The following is a 23834-nucleotide window of genomic DNA, read 5'->3' as shown; positions in this document are numbered from 1 at the left end:
TCCATCATATGGTTTTATATTCTCAGAAAAACTAACAAAGGACCCCTTGATGCGATCATTCTTTGTAAAGAAAATCATATTTTGGCCTTTTGTGGTTTAGAATAATTTGTCACAGTAGCAGTGATAATGGCTGTCATTTTACTCTGCTTTACCAATTGTTCTATTACACTTTATTTCTTGGTTGCTCAATGCAACAATTTGTTGTTCGTGAAGATATATCAATGAAGTTTATTCTTGTACAATCAATTGTATTTTCTGAATCCAAGACACTGCATGAGGAAATAATAGAAAACTCTTGAAGTCAGCGATACTGTTGCTTCACAGAATCCTTCAGCCCAGACTCAGTGAGAGCAGGTCTTGTACATGTAACATGGAATTTGTAGACTGGGAATGGTGAAGAAATCGCAGTCATATGTGTGCATCTGTAATATGTAAATGCATCTGCTACCCAAGATGCAGGCTCTCCCCATCACTCAAATGACGAGAGCGAGAGCTGAAGGCTGGAGCATAGTTGTTTTTAGGCAGTCGACCGTATCGCAATCATGAGTGGAAGTGTCAACAAGGTCAATGGAATGTCCGAGTGAAATAGTGAGATGGCACTTCGGTTAGCATTACATAAATGAAAGTCCATTTACCCCTGATTCTAAAATAAGGAGTCACTCAAAAGATGAAGAAGGTGGATGCAGGACTTGAGTTTCCATCCTATGCTATCTTACACTGTCCCGGTGTACAGTATCCACAAAAATATGTAATACACCATGTTTGCAATGATATGTCTAATATTAGCTGACCGGGTGAAGCACAATAAACAATCTTAATCATCACCATGCAAATTGGAGGCTTGGGTTGAATACCAAGGAAAGTGTGTTGTCCAACCTTCTGAACAATGGATATCTGTTGAATCCCAATATGTCTGGAGATTTAAGAAATACATAACTACAAAGTTAAAGTACAGTACTGTAACTATTAACACATAAGGTTGAAAATCACAAACATTTTAAATTCTCAAAACTGTGACTTACGTTCTGATATTGTGCATCACAGTGATATAAAATGTCTCCATTTTCTAGTATTTCACGAAACACTGGGTCAAATACTTGGGACTTGATTTTGAGCCTATAATGGAGTTGGAATCAGAGGAGGATGGATGCTAAATATAGTGGAATGTGCTGGTTCCCTGGTGGGGAGGTCTCCTTATTTAGGGGGTCTCTGTGGGAGGTGTCTTTATTTTGGAGGTCCCTGTGGGGTCTCTTTATTTAGGGCATGTCTGGAAGGGGTATTTTTAGGGAGTCATTCGGGGGGATTCCTTATTTTGTGGTCTCTGGGGGGATTCATTACTTAGAGAGTCTCTTTATTTAGGGGGTTCTCTGGTGGGGGAGGGTCATGTGGTGTGGGGTCTGCATATCTTGCATTGTTGGCGGGGGAGGGAGGATGGTTCTCAGAGGTCCTTTGGGGGAAACTCCCCATCGCGTCAGGGCCACACTTGCCAGGACCAATAGTGATTCTCACCCGCATGATTCGGCGCAAAACGGTCACCAATCCTCCGTTTGGTGGGGGGGCTAGGAGGCAGGCTCCAGCTGCCGATATGGTCGGAGAACTGTCGGGTCTGTGGCCGCGCATGCGCACGGCGGCGGCCTGCAGCGGCCGCACCATGCAAAATGACACTGGTCCCGCGCAGACCCGGCATGCCAAATAGTGTCCCCCTTTGGCCAACTCGCGACCCCTGGACCACAGCCCAACAGTGCCACCAGTCCCTGCCAAAGTTCCCCCTGCCCACGGATCAGCTCTCCCCTGACTGCGGCGGCGATGGACTGAGTGAGTTGGAGAAATCATGGTGGAGAGGTGAGGGCTGGGTTAAGGGGTGCTGAGGGAGACATGAGGAGGTGGACTTACCCTAACTGCACAAAGAAGGTCATTCAACTTCTTATGACACTGCAGCCCTGTCCTCTTATAGAGTGAGCTGACGCTGACAATTGCAGCCACTGCCTTCCAGGCGTGGGTGATCACTTTGCAGACAGAGGGCGGGATTCTGCGGTCATTGACACCGAAGTCGCGTTCTGCGATCGGCAGAAGAACACCCGTTTCTGACAAAATTGGGGGTGGTGCCACTTACGCGATGCTCTGCCCCCTCCAAAGCGGCGTACTCTAGGAGTACGCCGCATGCCATATCGACGGTTTCAGGGCATTGCCTGTGGCCCCCCCCCCCCCCGGTGCTCCGCCCCCGACCGGTCGAGTTGCTGATGGCATCGGTCGCGGGTGCTATTCATTGTCGGGAACTCGCCGTCGGGGGAGGGCAGTGGGAATTTGGCAGAAAGTGGGGGCACGGTTGGGGGGGTGGCCTGGTGCTCGTGAGCCGGCTAAAGTGGGGCACTATTTTGCAGGCTGGCTCCGCTCGTTTCCGGCACCATGTTGCACGGCGCGGCCGCTGAAGGCCACTGCCCTGCACGTGCACGGCCACGGGCCCGGCAATTCTCTGGACCGTATCGACAGCTGGAGCCAGGTGCTCTTCGCTGCCTTCCTGCTAGCCCCCAACAAAATGATCGGTGGCCATTTTGCGCAGAATGTTCGGTCACAAAACGCCACCATTCCCACGCCAACGTTTGGACATAGACTGAAATTCGGAGAATCCAGCCCAGGATGTTTGCCCGATCATGGGGAGGGGGTTTCCTGCCTCTGCTCAACCTCATCAAGAAGTTTGCTGAGGGCTCCCTCTGTAAAACATGGTTCTGTCTTTCTGTCAGCTATCCCCCCAATTGGACTTGGAACAAGTGCTGGGGAGGCATTTAAAAGGATTATATTTCCCCGGGCGGGCATATCAGAGGCAAGTCACCACAGGCACAGTGGGGATGTCATGGAGAAAAAAATATTTGTTAAAGAGGCTGATTATAGGGCGGCACGTTGGCGCAGTGGTCGCCCTGCAGCCTCACGGCGCCGAGGACCCAGGTTCGATCCCGGCTCTGGGTCACTGTCCATGTGGAGTTTGCACATTCTCCCCGTGTTTGCGTGGGTTTCGCCCCCACAACCCAAAAAAATGCGCAATGTAGGTGGATTGAACATGCTAAATTGCCCCTTAATTGGAAAAAATGAATTGGGTACTCTAAATTTATTTTTAAAAGAGGCTGATTATACATATGGGCTATGTTCCCATGTCAGCGTAAAAACACCGGTGTTTCACTCTTGACTTTCCTTAAAAAAGTCAAGAGCGATTCTCTTACCTGCAGGGGCCTGGCAGGGCCTCAGAGTGCTTCTTGCAGCTCTGGCTGCAGATACGGGCTCCCGCACATCCAGTCGGGAGTCCGCGCATGCACACAGCGGTGGCCTGCAGCGGCCGCGTCGTGCACGATCGCGGACTCGGATCGCGGACCGACATCGACAATGTAGGCCCCCCCGAGATGGCGCGGGCCCGCGGATCCGAGCCGCCCGATCGCTGCCGTGGCCGCCCATGAGGGCGCCCCCCCCCCGGTGTTCGGTCCCCCTGACCCCCCACCAGAGCGGCTGCGGAACAACCAAGGTTCCCGACGGCCAATACGTGGTTAGAATCACGCCGTCGGGAATTTGGCCCGTTTTGCCCGGAGAATGGCGGGTGGGGGGCTCTGTCAATGGCCCTCCAGGCGCACCGCATAAATCGGAGGCCAGAGAATCGCTTGAACGGTGCCGGGCCCGATTCTCGCGTAAATGGGGATTCCCTGCCCCCGTGCCAAACGCAATTTCGGCGCGGGGCTGCGGAGAATCCAGCCCCAGTTTTCTCACTGCATCCGACTCTTTGAAAGAATATGGTAAGATTCCACCCAATGTAAATTGTAAGATGCAATGCAGGATTCCAAATTGAGCTTTATGTTTGCAAAACAATTTGACAACACCTGGAAGCGATTTGATTGCTTTAATTTCTTGCATTCATAAATCTTGCTTTTGGCCAATTTGTAGCTTCTTGGACTTTTTGCTGAACGGTTTTCGCTTGCTGACTAATACCATGCCTACCTGTTCAGGTATGATTTGGTGCTGTCTTAGGTATATGGGGTGGGATTCTCCGACCCTCCGCGCCGGAATCGAGCCCGGCGCGGAGGCAGAGAATAGCCTTTCACGCTGGAAATCCGGCGCAACGGCTCTTCCGCGATTCTCCATGGACCCGCCAGTCCCACGTGCATGGTCGACTCAGCGCCGGTCGGGGGTCATTAGAACAGGCCCCCGCGGCGATTCTCCACGGTCGACCGGCCGAACACCCGCCAGTGTGATTTACATGTGGTACCACCCGGCGGGAGCTGAGACCCATGGACGTGGTGGCGTTCCTGGTGGGGGCCGGGGGGGTATCTGACTCCGGGGGGGGGCCTCAGCGGTGGAGAATCCCGCCCATGGAATATGAGCCAGTCAGGTGTAAGTGTGACAGAAAAATTGATGTTGGCCCAAGGTATGATGCTTGAGGTTTGGTGGAAATAGGAATGCACTGAAGGTACAGTTAAGTTAAATGTTTCTATCTCTGCAAATTGCTTTTGGTTTTAGGAAAGTACCATTTATCGTATTCTTTTGCAAATGTATTGCATAAATCAGTGTTGAATAAAACTTTTTTGTTTCTCTTGCAGGCATTAGGAAATCTTTACTTTCTTCACGAGTCTTTGAAAAATACCTATCAGTTTGATTTTAAAGGTAATCTTTATGTGATTATTTATTATGAGATTACAAATAGTGGACCCAATTCTATATTCACCATTAAAGTTGATGCAGCTGGTGACTTTTGTGATGTACTTGGCATCAAATTAAGTGCATTAGTGCTTTTAAGCCTCTATTTACTTCTGACACATTTGGCTCATTGCTTAACATCATGAGACAATAATAGCTGTTTAAAGCACAAAGAAATTACATTACTCTTGGACATTCATGAACATTAAGAAAAATACATGTAAGGTTGTGGACATCACTGGCAATGCCAGCATTTATTGCCCATCCCTAAGGTGAACCACCTACTGGAATACAACTGCATAGTTTGCTATGCCATTTCAGAGAGCAGTAATCATCATAGATCATAGAATTTACATTGCAGAATGAGGCCATTCGGCCCATCGAGTCTGCACCGGCTCTTGGAAAGAGCAGCCTACTTAAGGCCACGCCTCCACCCCATTCCCGTAACCCAGTAACCCCACCTCACCTTTCTGGACACTAAGGGCAATTTATCATGGCCAATCCACCTAACCTGCACATCTTTGGACTGTGGGAGGAAACCGGAGCACCCGGAGGAAACCCACGCAGACACGGGGAGAACGCGCAGACTCTGCACGGACAGTGACCCAAGCCGGGAATCGAACCTGGGACCCTGGAGCTGTGAAGCAACTGTGCTAACCACTGCATTGCCGTGCTGCCCATCGACCACATTGGTGTGGAGCTGGAGGCAAATATAGACAAGGAAGGTTGAAAGAGCAGGGGCGGGATTCTCCGACCTCCCGCCGCGGCGGTGGGAGAATCGCCGGGGGGGGGCGCCGGTTTTTGAGCGGGGGCGGGGATCGCGCCGCGCCGTTCTGGGGCCATTGGCGATTCTCTGGGCCCCGATGGGCCAAGCATCCGCCCGTTTGCGGCCAGTCCCGCCGGCGTGGATTAGACAAGGTCCATACCAGCGGGACCTGGCTTTGAGGGCGTCTTGCGGAGTCGTGGGGGGGGGGGGGGGGTGCGGGGGGATCCGGCCCCGGGGGGGATCCCCACGGTGGCCTGGCCTGCGATCGGGGCCCACCAATCTGCGGGCAGGCCTGTGCCGTGGGGGCACTTTTTCCCTCTGCGCCGGCCTGTGTAAGGCTCCGCGATGGCCAGCGCGGAGAAGAAAGCCCCTGTGCATGCACAGGAATCACGGCAGCTGTTCTGCGCATGCGCCAGAACACACTGGCGCTCCTGCGCATGCGCCAACTCGCGATGGCCGGCGGAGGCCCTTCGGCGCCGGTTGGCGCGGTGCCAACCACTCCTGTGCCGGCCTAGCCCCCGGAAATGCGGAGGATTCCGCACCTTCCGGACGGCCCGACGCCTGAGTGGGTTCACCCCACTCTTTGGCGCCGGAACGGCCTGCCCCGCCGATTGCGGGAGAATCCCGTGCCAGATTTTCTTCCTAAAGAGACATTAATGAGCCAGATGTGTTTTTACGAGAGACCCTGACTGCACAGTCAACATTACTGATACTAGCTTTTGAATCCAGATTTAATTTATTAATTGAATTGAATTTTCCAGCTACCATGGTGAGCTTCAAACTCGTATCTGTAGATCATTAATCCAGGTTTACTGCTCCATCACCATAGCCACTATGCCACCCTTATCCCCGGACATACATATTTTACGTCACAAAATTCTGTGAATGTAGAAATATTTTTTAAACGAATAAACAGAATTCCTGAACTTGGTGCCTAGCAGGGATTACAAAGGCTTTTTCTCCAACATTTTAAATAAAAAAAGTCTTTCCTGGCAGTGGACGATAAATGCCTTACGCTACGAAGCATAAAGTATAACATTTGTGTCATTACAAAAATCATTTGTTTGCACAGTTATACTGGGGACGTGCCTCTCATTTTAAAGTATTACATGCCCTGGCGTTCAAAAAACTCATAGAATCTCTACAGTGCAGAAGTCTGCACTGACCCTCTGAAAGAGCACCCTAACCAGGCTGCCACCCTGTGCAACCTTGTAGCCCACTTTACCCGCATATCCCTGGAAACTAAGGGGCAATTTGGCATGGCCAATCCACCTAACCTGCACATCTTTAGACTGTGAGAGGAAACCGGAGCACCTGGAGGAAACCCACTTTAGACTGTGAGAGGAAACCGGAGCACCTGGAGGAAACCCACGCAGCCACGGAAGCAAGTGCAAACTCCACACAGACAGTGACCCAAGGCTGGAATTGAACCTGGATCCCTAGCACTGTGAAGCAGCAGTGCTAACCACTATGCCACCATACCACATATTATTCCCATTTTCATGACTATAAAATTAAGTTATAAAGTATTAGTTTCAGTTGTTTGTCCCTGAAATATATTAATGCTCCTGAAAGCAGTACAGGTTCAGATTTACTCCATTGCCACTTTGATATTAAATGATCATATTTAGGCAAATATCAGTATTTACTTTTATTGCTCTATTGATTTAGGAATAATCTACGAACAGATTATTGATATAGACAGAATTGACTTCTCATTCATTCCCAGCAGATAGAACCGCAGATCAAGACCCAATATTTGACTGCATAGTTGTATTGCAAAATGAACAAATTCTCCAGTTCATTGTTGATGGAGAGAATCAAATCAATATTGAATGTTTGTTACCTCCAATTCACTGCTGTCACTTACTTGAGGTAACATTGTGTGTGATCAAGTATTTACCCCACTGTAATCCTGCATATTCCTGCAACACTAAAGAAGTGTGACACCATCCAGGACAAATCAGCCTACTTGATTGCTACTTCTTCCACAAACATTCAATCCCTCAACTGAGGTCCCTCAGCGGTAGCATTGCATACCATCTACAAGATGCACTGCAGGAGCACACCAAAGCTCCTGAGACAGTACCTTCCAAATCCACAATCACTACTACCTAGAAGCACAAGGGCAGAAGACACTTGGAAACACCATCACCTGGGTGTTTCACTCCAAGCCACTCACCATATTGACTTGGAAATATATCGCCGTTCCTTCAAAATCATGGAATTCCCTCCCTAACAGCACTGTGGGTGTACCTACTTGGACTGATATTTTATTTGCGCATGTCTGCCAACTTTCTCCCAAAGTTACAGTCGAGGAACGGAAGAGCCTTGGAGAAATTTCTCGGGCATTGTGGAGAGGAAATTTCTCCTCCAACTCTGCAATTTCAGAGAATTTCTTTTTAACAGTAATAACAGTTATATCAAGAGTGTTGACATTTTTCAAAGCCAGGATCTGTGAGAGAATGTGTGGAGCTGATTCAAACTAAGCATGCAGAATGATACTTACAAACACTTTTATGTCTTACAAAAGGTTCTATGGCACCTTAAGCAAGTCACAGAATCAGTGTTAAGAATAATCAGTCATACTGTTCTTTAAAAAAAGTAGCTATTTGTCAGACAAAATTATTATTTTTTTCTTTCAGCGAAAAAGTACAAAAAAGTAACAGGTAAAGAAATCTACTCAGAAACATTAGAAAGCACACCTATGCTGGAAAAGGAGAAATTTCCACAAGATTACTTCCCTGAGGTAAGCTGTACAGTCTTTTGCAACATATAATGTACAAAGTCAAATTGTAAATGTGTAAAGGTTTATTATTGTGCCTGTACCATTGCAAAATTATGTTATTCAACAACCTGCCACCTAGGATAGCTGCAATGGGATGCATGGAAATGATTTGCTGGGTAAGTTAGGGAAAAGGTTAGGGGTGGATCATTGATGTTCGTCCTGCCATTGTTCAGTGACTTATTTTCAATCTTACAATTGTGATGTTTAGCTTTAAATTTAGGGTAAATGAAGGGGGTCCAATGACCTGTTCTGACCTGTACCTGACATTAAGCATTGGGTGCTTTGATTATTAGAGATTAAAGGAAGGATTAGACTAGTTTACTGAGAAGAAGGTGCAAGGTATTTGTGATTGGAAACAATGGCAGAAACCTCTGGTTTTACGATAAGTGGACTCTGAGGGCTCACTCCTCTCGAACTGCAACTAAGTGTTCCTGCCTGCAGGAAAACCAGAGTGATTCCCGCTGGCCTGTGGAACAACCCTGATGTGCCATGTTATGGCACTTGGAAATAGTTTTTTTGCAGAATCGACTTTTCCTTGCCATTCCATTACCCTTTTGAAGGGTATGCGCTGATTTCAAATTGCTGTTGCAGTGCCCTCCCCAGATCACAGGCCTCCCCTCACCTCAATCACTGGCAAGGTTGCCCCCCCTTCGGAACCTCCCCCTTTCAACTCCACCAGGTCCCCCGATCATCTCCCCTCATCCCCCAGTCCCCCTCAGTGTACCACCCTCAGAACTGCCCTTCAGACCCTGTCCTTTGGCAGTGCCAGCCTGGCACCTTGCAGTCTGAGGGATGGCACGGTGGTAAGTACCCTCCCAACAATTGCCGTCAGGATGCCAAGGGCGATCCTTCATGGGAGGTGGGAGTCAGGGGGGCTTGTGCTGGGCTGGAGCAGCTCAGATCAGGTCCTCTCAGGAATAGGGCTCATTTGGCTGCTCTCCCCATCTGCAGTCTTCAAACCCATTAAACAATCAGTCAGTATAAAAATGAAAATGTTCTCATAATAAAGTGCAATTGCCATCTGTACCCCTAGACCATTTAAACAGTTACTCAGTATCTCAAAAAATTATATCCTTCATAATAAAGTGCAAGTGTTCTCATCTGTACCCATAAACCCTTTTAAAAGGATGTTGGTGTGCCAAGTTTAAATGTCTGTGTGATGAAGGTAAAAGTTCTCCCTTTAAAGTGGTGGAAAGTTTTGAAGTAGTTTTAATACAGAAAATGTAATTGCCCTTTAAAGTATAGAAGTCTGTGTGTATGGCTATAAGGCTGAAAGCTTTGAATGGATTGTTTACATTCAATTTCACACTGCATTGCCTACTGGAAGCTTTTTGATTGACAGGTCTAGGCAGTTTCAAAGGGGGAATCAGATAATTTATTTTTATGACACTGCAGCGATCCATTAACTCAGGGGAGCAGGGTGGCATGGTGGCGCAGTGGTTAGCACTGCTGCCTACGGCGCTGAGGACCCAGGTTCAATCTCCCTGGGTCACTGTCCGTGTGGAGTTTGCACATTTTCCCCGTGTCTGTGTGGGTTTCACCCCTACAACCCAAAGATGTGCAGGTTAGGTGGATTGGCCATGCTCAATTGCCCCTTAATTGGAAAAAAATAATTGGGTAATCTAAATTTAAAAAAAGAAAAAAAACTCAGGGGAGCAGGTGTTTTCATAGTTGCAGTTTTTTTTTCAAGGCTGCCCCTTTGTTCTCAAGTTCTTCCTAGAAAGTGCAGCTGTGGGGGAATGTCATGCTCCGGTGCCTCAACAGCGGCATGAATGTATTCCACCCCGCACACCGGCATGGGCTGCCAAACGGGCCCTCCGCAATGCTGCGCCTCTGCTTGGTCGAATTACCGATGACAAGGTTCACTTGTGGTATTTAAAATTAGGAAACAGATGCCATGGCTTTTGAGGGAGAGAGGGGGTACAAAAAGTGTCAGACATTACTAACTTGATAGAGTTTTTTGAGGAGGTCACAAAGGTGATTGATGCAGGTAGGGCAGTGGATGTTGACTATATGGACTTCAGGGCCTTTGACAAGGTCCCTCGTGGCAAAAGGTGAAGTCACACGGGATCAGAGGTGAGCTGGCAAGATGGATACAGAACTGGCTAGGTCATAGAAGGCAGAGAGTAGCAATGGAAGGGTGCTTTTCTGATTGGAGGGCTGTGACTAGTGGTGTTCCACAGGGATCAGTGCTGGGACCTTTGCTGTTCATAGTATATATAAATGATTTGGAGGAATATGTAACTGGGCTGATTAGTAACTTTGCGGACGACACACAGGTTGGTGGAATTGCGGATAGCGATGAGGACTGTCAGAGGATACAGCAGGATTTAGATTGTTTGGAGACTTGGGCGGCGAGATGGCAGATGGAGTTTAATTCGGACAAATGTGAGGTGATGCATTTTGGAAGGTCTAATACAAGTAGGGAATATACAGTGAAGGGTAGAACCCTCAAGAGTATTGACAGTCAGAGAGATCTTGGTGTACAGGTCCACAGGTCACTGAAAGGGGCAACACAGGTGGAGAAGGTAGTCAAGAAGGCATACGGCATGCTTGCCTTCATTGGCCGGGACATTGAGTATAAAAGTTGGCAAGTCATGCTGCAGCTGTATAGAACCTTAGTTAGGCCACACTTGGAGTATAGTGTTCAATTCTGGTCGCCACATTACCAGAAGGATGTGGAGTCTTCAGAGAGGGTGCAGATGAGATTTACCAGGATGTTCCCTGGTATGGAGGACATTAGCTATGAGGAGAGGTTAAATAAACTTGGTTTGTTCTCACTGGAACAAAGAAGGTTGAGGGGCGACCTGATAGAGGTCTACAAAATTATGAGGGGCATAGACAGAGTGGATAGTCAGAGACTTTTTCCCAGGGTAGAGGGATCAATTACATGGGGACATAGGTTTAAGGTGCGAGGGGCAAGGTTCAGAGGAGATGTGCGAGGCACGTTTTTTACACAGAGGGTAGTGGGTGCCTGGAACACGCTGCCGGGGGAGGTGGTGGAAGCAGGGACGATAGTGACATTTAAGGGCCATCTTGACAAATACATGAATAGGATGGGAATAGAGGGTTACGGATGCCGGAAGTGTAGAAGATTTTAGTTTAGATGGGCAGCATGGTCGGCGCAGGCTTGGAGGCCGAAAGGCCTGTTCCTGTGCTGTATTTTTCTTTGTTCTTTGTTCTTTATTTGACATCGCTGGCTGGGGGGCAACAGCCAGGGCTGGGGGGAGTAGTGGGGTGTGGGCAGGAGGTGGGCCGTGGGATCAGTGTGGGTGGGCACGGACCACCATTGCTGCAGACTGCAAGGCAGCTATGCGGCTGCGCACGCCGCTGACTGCCCACTGCGAACTCAGCACCACTGGTCCTAAGGTTGCCTCCTCAAGCCACCCTTTGAGATAGCCTCTGGCCCCAGCTGACCCATCAATGGCGCCGTCTGCTTGGCTGGTTGAGGGTGTGTGGGAGTGGAGTACCTGTCTGCAGCTCCTGCTTGTCAGGCTCTCGAGTGCCAATCACGAACCCAGTGAATCACATGCCAGCGTTCATTGGAATTGCGCTAGTTTCACGTGGCACCAGTGCTAGCCAATTCGGATGCCCTGAATTGCTCCGGGACCGGCATTGCTTTCGGGGCTGTGGAACACATGTGATTCAATCCAGGGGCGGGATTCTCCCCTACCCGGCGGGGCGGGGGTCCCGGCGGGATGGAGTGGCGGGAACCACTCCGGCGTCAGGCCACCCCAAAGGTGCGGATTTCTCCGCACCTTTAGGGCCTTGAGGGGCTAGTTTCCACTCCCCCGGCTGGCGTGGAAGGCCTTTGGTGCCACGGCAGCCGGGGCCGAAAGGATTCTGCCGGCCGGCGCGAATTCGCGCAAGCGCGGGAGCGTCAGCGGCTGCTGATGTCAGCCCCGCGCATGTGCAGGGGGGTGTCTCTTCCACGTCGGCCATGGTAAATGCTGTGGCCGAGGCGGAATGAAAAGAGTGCCCCCACGGCATAGGCCTGCCCGCCGATCGGTGGGCCCCGATCGCGGGCCAGGCCACTGTGGGGGCACCCCCCGGGTCCAGATCGTCCCGCAACCCCCCCCCCCAGGACCCCGGAGCCCACCCGCGCCGCCAGTAAGAGAGGTGGTTTGATCCTTGCCGGTGGGACAGGCATTCCAGCAGCGGGACTTTGGCGCATCGCGGGCCGGAGAATGCGGCCGACCGGCAGGGCGTGATTTCCGCCCCCGCCGAATATCCGGTGCCGGAGAATTCGGCTATCGGTGGGGGTGGGATTCACACCAGTCCCCGATGATTCTCCGACCCGGCGGGGGTCGGAGAATCCCGCCCCAGGTGTCAGCACTTAGGGCTGAATTCTCCGCCATCGGGATGCTCCATTTTGCCGGCAGCCTGGGGGGAGGGGCAGGGGTTCTGACGGCGTGGGACTGCCCCACAATGGGAAACCCCATTGACCAGTTGACGAAACGGAGAGTCCCAACGGCGTGCCGCACCAGAAATCTGGAACGGCGGGGCGAAGAAACCCGCCCTTAGTCTCTGAAACAGAGAATTCTGGCAATTATTCAGTGAAATCCGGATGCAGGAACCCATTGGAAGGTGAGAGCAACTGTGGTCTGTTTGCTAAAAGCACTGTAATTCCATTGAGAGTGTGATGTGTGCTAAATATAAATATATAAAATGGGAATGTTCCTTTCTGCAGTTAAAAGTGTAAGTTACCTACAAAAAGAAAATAGTCGTGAGCCTATTGTGTTTTTGTTCAGTCATTTGTTACAGTTTTAAAATGGGAAGTCTTGTCCCGTCATTCAGCTAGTGACTGGAAGTTTGAATCTTTTTTTAAAGTTATCGTTCGCTAAGGAGATCGTGGCATAATTTATCTCTCAGCTCCAAATTCTGTTGTGTTAGCTTGGACACTGAAGAACAGTAACAATAAAAATGTTTTTAAAAAATTGATGACGCTTGAGGCCTCAGTGAACTGAGGTCATGTGATATAATTAACATTACTTCTGGGTCATGACATAACTCAACTCACAGCAGCATAACTGGAGAGACCACACGTGTGATAGCATGTGTACATAGTGAATATAAAGACAGTATTCCTTTCTATGCTTATATCTTTGCTACTGCTCTGGCTAATTGAAATCTGGAGTGGAAATGCTTCAATAATTTAGGCTCACTATCCTTTGCTTGCCAATTAGGTTTTTGCAAACCTTCCCCATTATGCTTTTAAAAATTGTCCCCAAATCTCTTGCATCATCTTAAAGTATGATATAAATCAAAATCTGTCTTATTATGTTGATAATCTAATATTGCTTTCCGTGATGTAAATAAGACAGAATAATTGTAACTGGTAAATATATCAGACAGCGAACACCACTCTCCATCTTCGTAATAACCTGTTCCATTCTGCAACTGACATATATGCAAACGATCCTCTCAATTGGTTTAAGACTGATTTCTTTCTCTTTATTACTGCCGCTTAAAGATGATCTAAAAGTAATTACATTGATTGAGGTATAATGCAATCCAAAATAATTACAATTCACTGCATATAAAACTAACAAAACTTTTCATGGTGATTTATTGTACCTCTTGGCTGTATATGAATCTCAAATGATGCCTTTGGGACCAGCACTTGGGATAATGTTAGGCTATTTAAAAAGAACAGATTTGTGTAGTCTATCAGACCTGAATAATTTTTGCCAGTAGTGAGAAATTGGTTGTTATCATACATCATAGATACTGCTCAAAGCTCTTATGAAAGATGAATTAATTTCACTAATGCTTTAATGTGAACCTTTCATGATAACCTTGTAGGGGTCTCGAGTTTTTCAATAGTGATTTATGTCATCTTTTAATAAAGGAAACAGCCTGTATATAATCCATCTGCTGTGCAAAGAAGGAATACTGACTGGCAATACATAGGATTTTCACTTCCATTTTTATTTAACAGTGCAGACTGATGAAAGACTTCAAGGAAGACTAATATAAGCCCAGTTTACACTCAATATTGCTAAATTGATTGGTAATTCCAGCTTTAAATTATACCGAACCCCCTCCCCACCCCGCTCAGCAATTGCTATCAAAAAGATGGATTATATGAAGAGCTACTGAAAATACTGAGAAATGTGTGGAACCATTTCTCTGTATAAACTTTGAATGTTTTGTGAAATTGAGGAATAAGTGAATAGACTACTCTAGATCTCAGATTTATCCATTCAGTTGTAATTCTGTAACAGGCAGGGATGAGGTTCAGATCCAGAAGGATTTATTTTCTGTGACTTGCTTTTTGGTTACCACAATGTGCATTATTTCATGGCCCGGACAGCCAAAACGCTTTGATTTAAGGCTCCTGCAGCTATCTAACTAACCACTAAGAGATGCATGAGTAAAGCCTTGCCTATCTTGCTTTTACATTTTCTTTTTCTTATTATTTTGTTACTACACAGAAGTATTTACACATTGCTCAATATGATTTCCTGGTCAAAAGTAGCTGGTGTGGAAACTGCTGCTGAGAACATTGTCCTGTCGTTCCTTGCACAATGCAATGCTGTATCTTCTGTTCTACTGATTGGATAGTCAGCTCTAGGATTTACCATGTTGTTTATATGTATGTACAGGTTGAGCATCCCTTATCCGAAATTCAGAAAACCAAAAAATTCCAAACTCCACACTAGTTTTTCGAGCGCACCACAAATGCATAGTTCCCAATATGCGGCGCACATGCACAGTTCCCAACATTCTGCACATGTACAGTTCCCAAAGTTCCACATATGCACAGTTCCCAACGTTGCACACATGCACAGTTCCCAACGTTCCGCACATGCACAGTTCCCAATGTTCCGCACATGCAGAGTTCCCAATGTTCCGCACATGCACAGTTCCCAATGTTCCGCACATGCACAGTTCCCAATGTGCACTGCACATGCACAGTTCCCAATGTTCCGCACATGCACAGTTCCCAATGTTCCGCACATGCACAGTTCCCAATGTGCACTGCACATGCACAGTTCTCAATGTTCCGCACATGCGCAGTTCCCAATGTGCACCATACATGCACAGGTCCCAACATTCCGCACATGCGCAGTTGCCAACGTGCGCCTCAAAAGCACAGTTCCCAACATTCCACACATGCACAGTTCCCAACATGCACCATACATGCACAGATCCCAAAATTCCACACATGCGCAGTTTCAAACGTGCACCACCCCTGCGCAGTATATTTAGAAATCCCAAAAATTCTGAAATCAGATACACTCTCTGCCCCAAGCATTTCGGATAAGGGATTTTCAACCTGTATGTGCATATGTATGTATGTGCATATGTATGTATGAGAGGTAAGTTGGCTAGGGTCTTAATTAACTCCAGCTCACTTGTTTGCCTGCTTGAGTTTCCATCCACAATCTTGGCTTATATTTATGGACAGTCTCATGTAAATCAGGAAATAATTACATGGTGATGTCAATCTCCCATTTTGACTTATTTCCACTACTCTTACGCTGAGCCTTAATTTAGCAAATAAAACTGCTACCCAGAGTGACTCAGTGCTACCTTGAAAGTGGAAGTATTTTAAAGGGATGATATTGTTGTTGAAATTTTATTGTAAATTGTTTTTCCTGCTTTTGCCATGTACTTTGTTATCTGTCTTTCTGTTATTTGGTTGCCATTTATTCCACACATCCCCCAACCCAAACCTCCCCCCCCCCTCCGCCCCCACCCAACCTGCACAGGGCATGCTGGACTCCATATTCGAGATTTGAATCTTTCTTTGCTTCTTTGATAAAAAGGAAGAGGAGAGAGGGGGTACATCTGCCATTGTTTCCCAAGCAGGATCTATAACTGTATTTACTGAACAGCAATCTCTGTGGAAGCTTCATTTTATGAAGGAGTAGTGCAATATGCTACAAGATGATCTGACATCCTTCTCCAACATATGCACATTCTGCCCATGGCTTTTGCAAAACTTGGGGCAACTATTGGGATCACCTATAACACAAACCAAATGGCTGTACACAGATGCTTCAAGCATGCTATGGCTGGGGCTAACAATTTCATCAGCTTCCCTATGGAAAACCATTGGTGATGATACATCATACCTTGAAATACCATGGTAGAAGAAAGTCACCCATATGGCTGTCCCCCTTTTATCACTGCCCCAATGTATGACAGTAGCAAAGGGCACCAACTGTTTGTCCTACATGTGAATGCTCACTTTCCTGGGAGCTGACACACAGCCTTTGTGATTAGAATGGACCATGGCAGCATGTGCCAGCGCATTACCATTTCTAAAAAGGGGGTATCCAACCATTCAATGGCACATTCAATAGCATTGCTGAATCCGCCACCATCAACATTCGGGGGGGGGGGGGGGTGGTTACCGTTCACCAGATATTTAACTGGTCTAATCATGTAAATACTGTGGCTACAAGAGCAGGCTTGAGACTGGGGATTCTGCTGCAAGAAACTCACCTCCTGACTCTTTATCTATAAGGCACATGTTAGAAGTGTGATGGAATATTGTCCACTTGCCTGAGTGCAACTCCGACAATACTCAAATAGCTCAACACCATCCAAGATAGAGCAGCCCACTTAATTGGCACCACATTAAACATTTGCTTCTTCCAAGGCGGTGTAGAGTATCAGCACTGTACACTGATTCAGCAAGATGCACTGCAACAACTTGATACATCTCCTTTGATAACCATTCCATACCTGTAATGTCTAGGGCAGCATATACATGGGAATACCACCACCTTCAAATTCACTAAAAGCCACTCACCATCCTGATTTGGAACGATATTGCGCTTCTTTCACTGACGCTGGGTCAAAATCCTGGAACTTCCACCCTAACAGCACTGTGAGAGTACCTACACCAGGCAGACTGCAGTAGTTCAAGAAGGCAGCTAATTACCACCTTCTCAAGCGCAAGTGGAGATGGTCAATAAATACTGATTTATTGAAATACTGGTTCAATGGTGCAGAAACAGTGGGTCGAATGGTCTCTGTTGGTGCTGTAATAATTCCCTGATTTTGTGAAACATTATTGAACATGGATTGAGCTAGCATTGCTACATGTTGAGGGGCCTGCTTGTTTTACCTGCAGTTTGTCATGATATCCATATTAACATATCATGGTACAATCACACACACACTGATGGACAGGTAGATGGACTAAATAACACACACACATACATCACAGCCAATCACCAGTGAGAGCACACGCACATCCTGCGCCATGGACACCATCAGCCCGCCGCAGGCGCTCCAAATTGCTGGAAACCTCGGTGTCAACTAGAAGCTGTTTAAACTGCGCTTCCAGCTCTTCCTACAAGCCACAGACAGGGAGAATGCATCGGACACCAGGAAGATCGCCCTCCTCCTCTCCACGGCGGGGAAACACACCATCCACATCTACAACTCCCTGGCATTCGTGGAAGGCGAGGGCAAGACGAAGTACAAGACGGTCCTTCTAAAATTTGAGGAACACTTCAGCGTGGAAGTTAATGAGAGCTTTGAGAGGTACCTCTTCCAGCAGCGCCTGCAGCGTAAGGATGAGTGTTTTCAATCTTATTTGACACACCTCCGTATCCTTGCGCATTCCTGCAGCAATGAGGCCACCCCCGACTCCATGATTCGGGATCAGATAGTTTTTGGGGTCACCTCGGACACCCTGCGCCAGCAGCTCCTCAAAATAAAGCGCCTCACCATAGCCACCGCCATCGAAACCTGTGTCATCCATGAAAAGGACCACCTCAAGCAGCAGCTACAGGATCTGCAGGACCAAGGAGTGCTTTCCCAGGTCACGGAGCCAACGCCATGGGTCAGCTCCATGGTGTGCGTAAAAAAGCCCTCTGGCGAGCTCCGGATCTGCATCGACCCGAAAGACCTGAACAATAACATCATGAGGGAATACTACCCCATACACAAATGGGAAGAAATCACGAGGGAAATGGCCCGGGCTAAAATTTTCACCAAGCTTGATGCCTCAAAGGGTTTTTGGCAGATTCAACTGGATCAGTCCAGCAGGAAGCTGTGCACTTTCAACACTCCCTTTGGCAGATACTGCTACAATAGGATGCCGTTTGGCATCATCTCGGCATCCAAGGTGTTTCATCGCATCATGGAACAGATGATGGAGGGCATCGAAGGGGTGCGCGTCTATGTTGGCGACGTCATCATCTGGTCCACCACACCACAGGAGCACATCAGTCGTCTCCAGCGTGTCTTTGCACGGATACGAGATCACGGCCTGCGCCTCAACCGAGCCAAGTGCTCTTTTGGCCAAACTGAGCTAAAGTTTCTGAGGGATCACATATCCCGGTCAGGGGTGCGGCCGGATGCCGATAAAGTGGCAGCCATCGCAGCCGTGCCGCAGCCGGCAGACAAGGAGGCAGTGCTACGCTTTCTTGGGATGGTCAACTTCCTCGGGAAGTTTATTCCCAACCTTGCCTCGCACACAACGGCTCTTCGCCACCTGGTCAAGAAGACAACGGAATTCCAGTGGCTGCCCGCACACCAGAAGGAATGGGATGAGCTCAAGATCAAGCTCACCACCGCCCCGGTATTGGCGTTCTTCGACACTACTCGAGACACAAAGACCTCGACTGATGCCAGCCAGCCCGGCATTGGGGCGGTACTCCTGCAACGGGATGACACTGCATCATGGGCCCCGGTCGCCTATGCCTATGGCTCACGGGCCATGACCCCCACAGAACAGCGCTATGCGTAGCTTGAAAAGGAGTGCCTGGGTTTGTTGACCGGCATCGACAAATTCCACGACTATGTGTATGGTCTTCCGCAGTTCACTGTGGAGATGACCCCTCGCCTCCAGCGCATTCTGCTCACAGTCCGGAGGTACGACTTCCAACTTGTCTACACCCCGGGAAAGGACCTCATCATCGCGGATGCTCTGTCCAGGGGTAGCACACCGCCCGAATCGGAGGGTTTCGTTTGTCAGGTCGCACAAGTAGCCTTCACATCGGCCAATCTGCCGGCTACTGATGCACGTCTGGCCACATTTGCCGTGAGACTGCGGCTGACCCCCTTCTACAACGTGTGATGCGCCACATGACGGAAGGGTGGCTCAAGGGGCAGTGCCCACAATTCTACATTGTCCGGGACGACTTGGCCGTCATTGATGGTGTCCTCCTAAAGTTGGACCGGATTGTGATCCCACACAGCATGCACCGGCTTGTCCTCGACCAATTTCTCGAAGGCCATCTCGGGGTTGAAAAGTGCAGGCCGAGGGCCCGAGAAGCTGTGTACTGGCCGGGCATCAGCGACGGCATCGCCAACATGGTGCTCAACTGCCCCACCTGCTAAAGGTTTCAGCCGGCGCAACCCCCTGAGACACTTCAGCCCCATGAGTTGGTAACGTCCCCCTAGGCAAAGGTGGGTGTGGACCTCTTTCATGCGCTTGGCAGGGACTACGTCATTATAATTGACTATTTTTCCAATTATCCGGAGGTCATACGCCTGCACGACTTGACATCATCAGCTGTCAGCAGAGCATGCAAAGAAACCTTCGCTCACCATGGCATTCCGCTCACCATCATGTCTGACAACGGGCCCTGTTTTGCGAGCCAAGAATGGTCTTCTTTTGCTGCTTCATACGGCTTCACAGTCCAGCCCTTTGTATCCCCAGTCGAATGGCAAGGCAGAAAAAGGCATCCATATCGTGAAGCGGCTCCTCTGCAAGGCTGCTGATGCCGGATCTGACTTCTGTTTAGCCCTGCTGGCCTATCGCTCGGCCCCACTGTCCACAGGCCTCTCGCCAGCCCAGCTGTTGATGGGTCACACCTTCAGGACCAGTGTGCCGTCCATTCATGTTCCTAAATCTGACCATGCTCTAGTACTGCAAAGGATGCGACAGCAGTGTGCTCAGCAGAAGGTGGCACATGACGCTCAGGCAACTGATCTTCCTGCCCTGGTGCCTGGAGACAACGTCCGCATACACCTACCGGAGGGTGGCTGGTCGGCAACCGCTGAGGTTCTCCGCTGCGTGGCTCCCCGCTCATTCCTGCTTCGCATGCCTGATGGCTCCATTCGTCGGCGTAATCGGCAGGCCCTTCGGCTGCTTCCGCACTCGCTACGTGATCATGCACCGGTGCCACGCCCTCCTGTTGTCCCTGATGTCGACTTTGTGGAGCTTCCTGCCACTCTGCCTATTCCTCTCTCACCCGTGGCCAGGCCCATTCCTCAGCCGGTGGATCCTGACCCACCCTTGAGGCGGTCAACCCGAATTCGTCGCCCACCTAATAGACGGGACTTATGAGCCTGTTTGCACATTGGACTCACTGATTTGTTGTGCAATAATGTTAACGTGTTTCTTTCTTGTCGTTCCAGGAGTTCTCTTTCGATATTTGATGATTGCACTTGTTTTGTTTGTGGTACAACCTCGTTGCTCTGTTGCACCTGACACCTTCCTTTGTATATAGTTTAGCCTCATGTACATGTTGTAAATATTGCACACACATACTCAGATGCACTCAGTACACACCAATATTTATTACCAAGTAGGCACATATCCTTGTGAAAAGGGGGGATGTCATGATATCCATATTAACATATCGTGGTGCAATCACACACACGCACTGATGGACAGGTAGATGGACCAACCAACACACACACAATATCGCAGCCAATCACCAGTGAGAGCACACGCACTATAAAACAGGGAACACCACAGTTCCCGCTCATGCTACCAGCAGATAGCTCAGAGCACAGAGCTCACACCGTGCCACTCAGACATGCACCATGTGCTGAGTGCCTCACTAAGATAGTGCTAGGGCTGGGTCCACAGGTTAGCTGGTGAAGCACGAACCACAGCCAGAAGTTAATAGTTATTATTGTACAGAATAATAAAACAGAGTTGTACCATCTACAACCGTGTTGGTGCGTTTGTGTATCGGAACACCCAACACGACACAGTTCAGAGGAGGAAAAGATGAATAGAGGGAATGTTTCCCAAGGATCAAAGCTCATGCATGTTTTAATTCGGCATTTTCAGTATGTCATTTTTGACATCAATCACATTTGTAGGCATATCGGGTTACGTAGAGATGTGTCATTGTGAGAATGGGGTCTCCTTGGCATTCATGAAGCTCCATTTAACATGAATTTGCAGTTGGATTCCTCGGATTTTACTGCATATTCTCCAGCACTGCATCCCAAGGAGGAGGGCAGTTTGTAGTGTGACATTCTATACAGAGCATAGTATGGGATGAATGCAGGAAGGATGTGAGTAAAGCCTCAATGAAGGCTGGGGCTCTATAGGACAGTGATGATAATTATTGAAGTATTAAAATTACTGAGCATTGTGCACTAAGATTTCATGAGTGGAATCATGGAATCTACACTGTCCACCTTTCCCCACTGGCCCAAGATGCCATGGGTCTTCCTTCCCAAAGGTACATCCTTCATGCAGGGAAATGTCCATAAATGCTTCAGCAAATGCTCCAGAAAATGGATTTTAATGAACTCACCTGCTGGTTGGAGGAATAACAATTGCCCCCTTGAGTTTGGACATGACAATATTTTATTGGGTCCTCACTTTCAGTTCGCAGTGGAAGCAACGAGCAACTTCTTGGGGGCCGAGACTAAGCACAAAAAGATCTTACATTTAGTTAGAGCCTTTATGACCTCAAAATGCCCTTTGTAGCAAAGTGAGGAAGGGCAAGCCAACAGAACTGGATAACAGAACAGTGTCAATGGAGGAGTGATCAATCATGTCAAATTCTGCACCCAAAACAACAAAGTATGAAATGCCATGGACACAATTGCAGAGGTTGTAACTTGTTATTTTCTCCAGGACGGCCTCAGTGAATGGCAAAAGGCAGACCAGAGGGATTTGAATAGAAACCTTTGGACAGATGACCATGAAGCTAGGAAACAAAAGCACACTCGAGTGCCTTAGAAAGAAAAGGGAGGTGGCATATCAGCTGGAGAGGACAGATAGGCCTTGGATCAGGTTCTTTATGGAGGTGATGATAACATCAGTTTTGAAAGGACACTTCTCGATGACAGAGAACCATTAACACTCTCAGCAAACGCGGAGGTTAGATGAGTGGTCTAGAGCTGAATGAGAAGAGAATGGAGGAATCAGGAGCAAGGTCTCATGGAAGAAATAAGCTTGGCTATTGGGAAAGAAATTGCAGATGAGCGAGAAGTGGGTAGCTTTCAGAAGCAGAGCAGAATAAAGAAAGGTTGCTAGAAAGGCAAGTGTGAGGATAAATTTGATCTTGAAGAGATGAAAATCCATGAGCTTTTCGCAATCAATGTTGAAGAAGGGAATGGAAGATGTGAGAGGAGAAGAGAACACGCTGTACAAATTCACTAATACCCAGACTTTCATTTCAGTTGAAATTAGTTTGTAAAATAGAACATACCAAGGACTTGTTTAACTTTGTTTAAATAATTCTTATTCTACAGCATTGATACCCTTCCCAATGGAACTGGTATAAAGAGAGGACTCATTGTTAAATAGTGCGAGCTGTCATCCATTCTTCATGCACAACAGTTACACACCTGAAAATACTAATTCAACTCAATTTAGAAATTTGTGCTTTATGTTCTATGACATGACAAATATGAGAAAGGAACTCTGTTTATAAATAATCAAATTTGTGCACATATCAATTTGTCTACTGTTAAAAATATCGTATGTTTCTGGTTTATTTTAAAATCTTGAACATTTATAAACTGAGGTCTATCATTCCTGCTGTAATGTTAAAGCAATAATGAGCTTGTAGTTCATTGTTGGTAAAGAACCTCGCTTGACATTAATTCAGGCAACCGGCTTTGTCTCGTGCTCCTACCAATCTGATGTGAATCATTGTTCATTAATGCTCACAGATTGCCCTGGTAATTTTAACATTAAAATGGGTCACCATTAACTGTGTTCAGTATTACTGTATCTGCATTAAGCTGAAAAAGTAGGAAGCAACGGAAAGATATGAAGCTAATTATAGCAAGAAATTGTGCTATTTATAATCTGTGCAAGTATTTTACTCTTGATACGGTATTTAGTTACAGATTAGGCAACAAAACTGCAACATAATGTTCAGATGTTTAAACCTTGAACTTTGCCTGGACAGAAAGCATGATTTCATTCTGCATGGCGTTTTCAGTTTTTGGACTGTATCAAATCAATAATTTGTGTGGCTGCATGAATCTGTTGCTATTAATTATATCCACTGATGTCACCAGCGTCACCTGATGTATTCAACGTTATTAATTTAATGCATAATCAGATTAAGAAATTGAAGTTAATTACTTAATACTTCTTGGCAATGTTTACTCATCTTGTTCACTTTTTTTTTCTTCGCCCTCATTTGGCCTGTTGATTGTTTCCTTCTGAAATATTGCAGGCGGGACATGATCCTCCGTCATATTTTACTTCGGCGACGGAGGTGGCACGCCATTGACTGGTGGTGGGACCTTTCAGTCCCGCTGCTGTCTGGATTTTGCGTGCACCACACCCTCCACCGCCGGCAAATGCACCACAGGGGTCACCATCGGTGAGACTGGAAGATCTCGCCGGTGGGGTGGGTTGGAAAATTTCAGCCTGCATGTTTCCTATTCTTATTCTAGAGAGCATTAAAATTGCTCAAAGTTAAG

At 47.7% G+C, this 23834-nt stretch overlaps 1 protein-coding gene across 5 annotated transcripts in view; it reads left to right on the top strand.

The window, feature by feature from the left end:
- The window catches only part of inpp5a (inositol polyphosphate-5-phosphatase A), a 752293-nt gene that overhangs the window by 473860 nt on the left and 254599 nt on the right, over positions 1–23834 (top strand). For all 5 annotated transcript variants that reach the window (XM_072479145.1, XM_072479144.1, XM_072479142.1 and 2 more), the window contains 2 exons: positions 4578–4641; positions 8086–8189. In XM_072479145.1, coding sequence (XP_072335246.1) covers positions 4578–4641; positions 8086–8189 — 168 coding nt within the window. The remainder of the gene's footprint in view (positions 1–4577; positions 4642–8085; positions 8190–23834) is intronic.

The sequence above is a fragment of the Scyliorhinus torazame genome, chromosome 16 (assembly GCF_047496885.1).
Source record: "Scyliorhinus torazame isolate Kashiwa2021f chromosome 16, sScyTor2.1, whole genome shotgun sequence".
NCBI lineage: Eukaryota > Metazoa > Chordata > Chondrichthyes > Carcharhiniformes > Scyliorhinidae > Scyliorhinus > Scyliorhinus torazame.
Note: the sequence above shows the minus strand (reverse complement) of the source record. Positions and strands in the feature narration are given on the sequence as shown.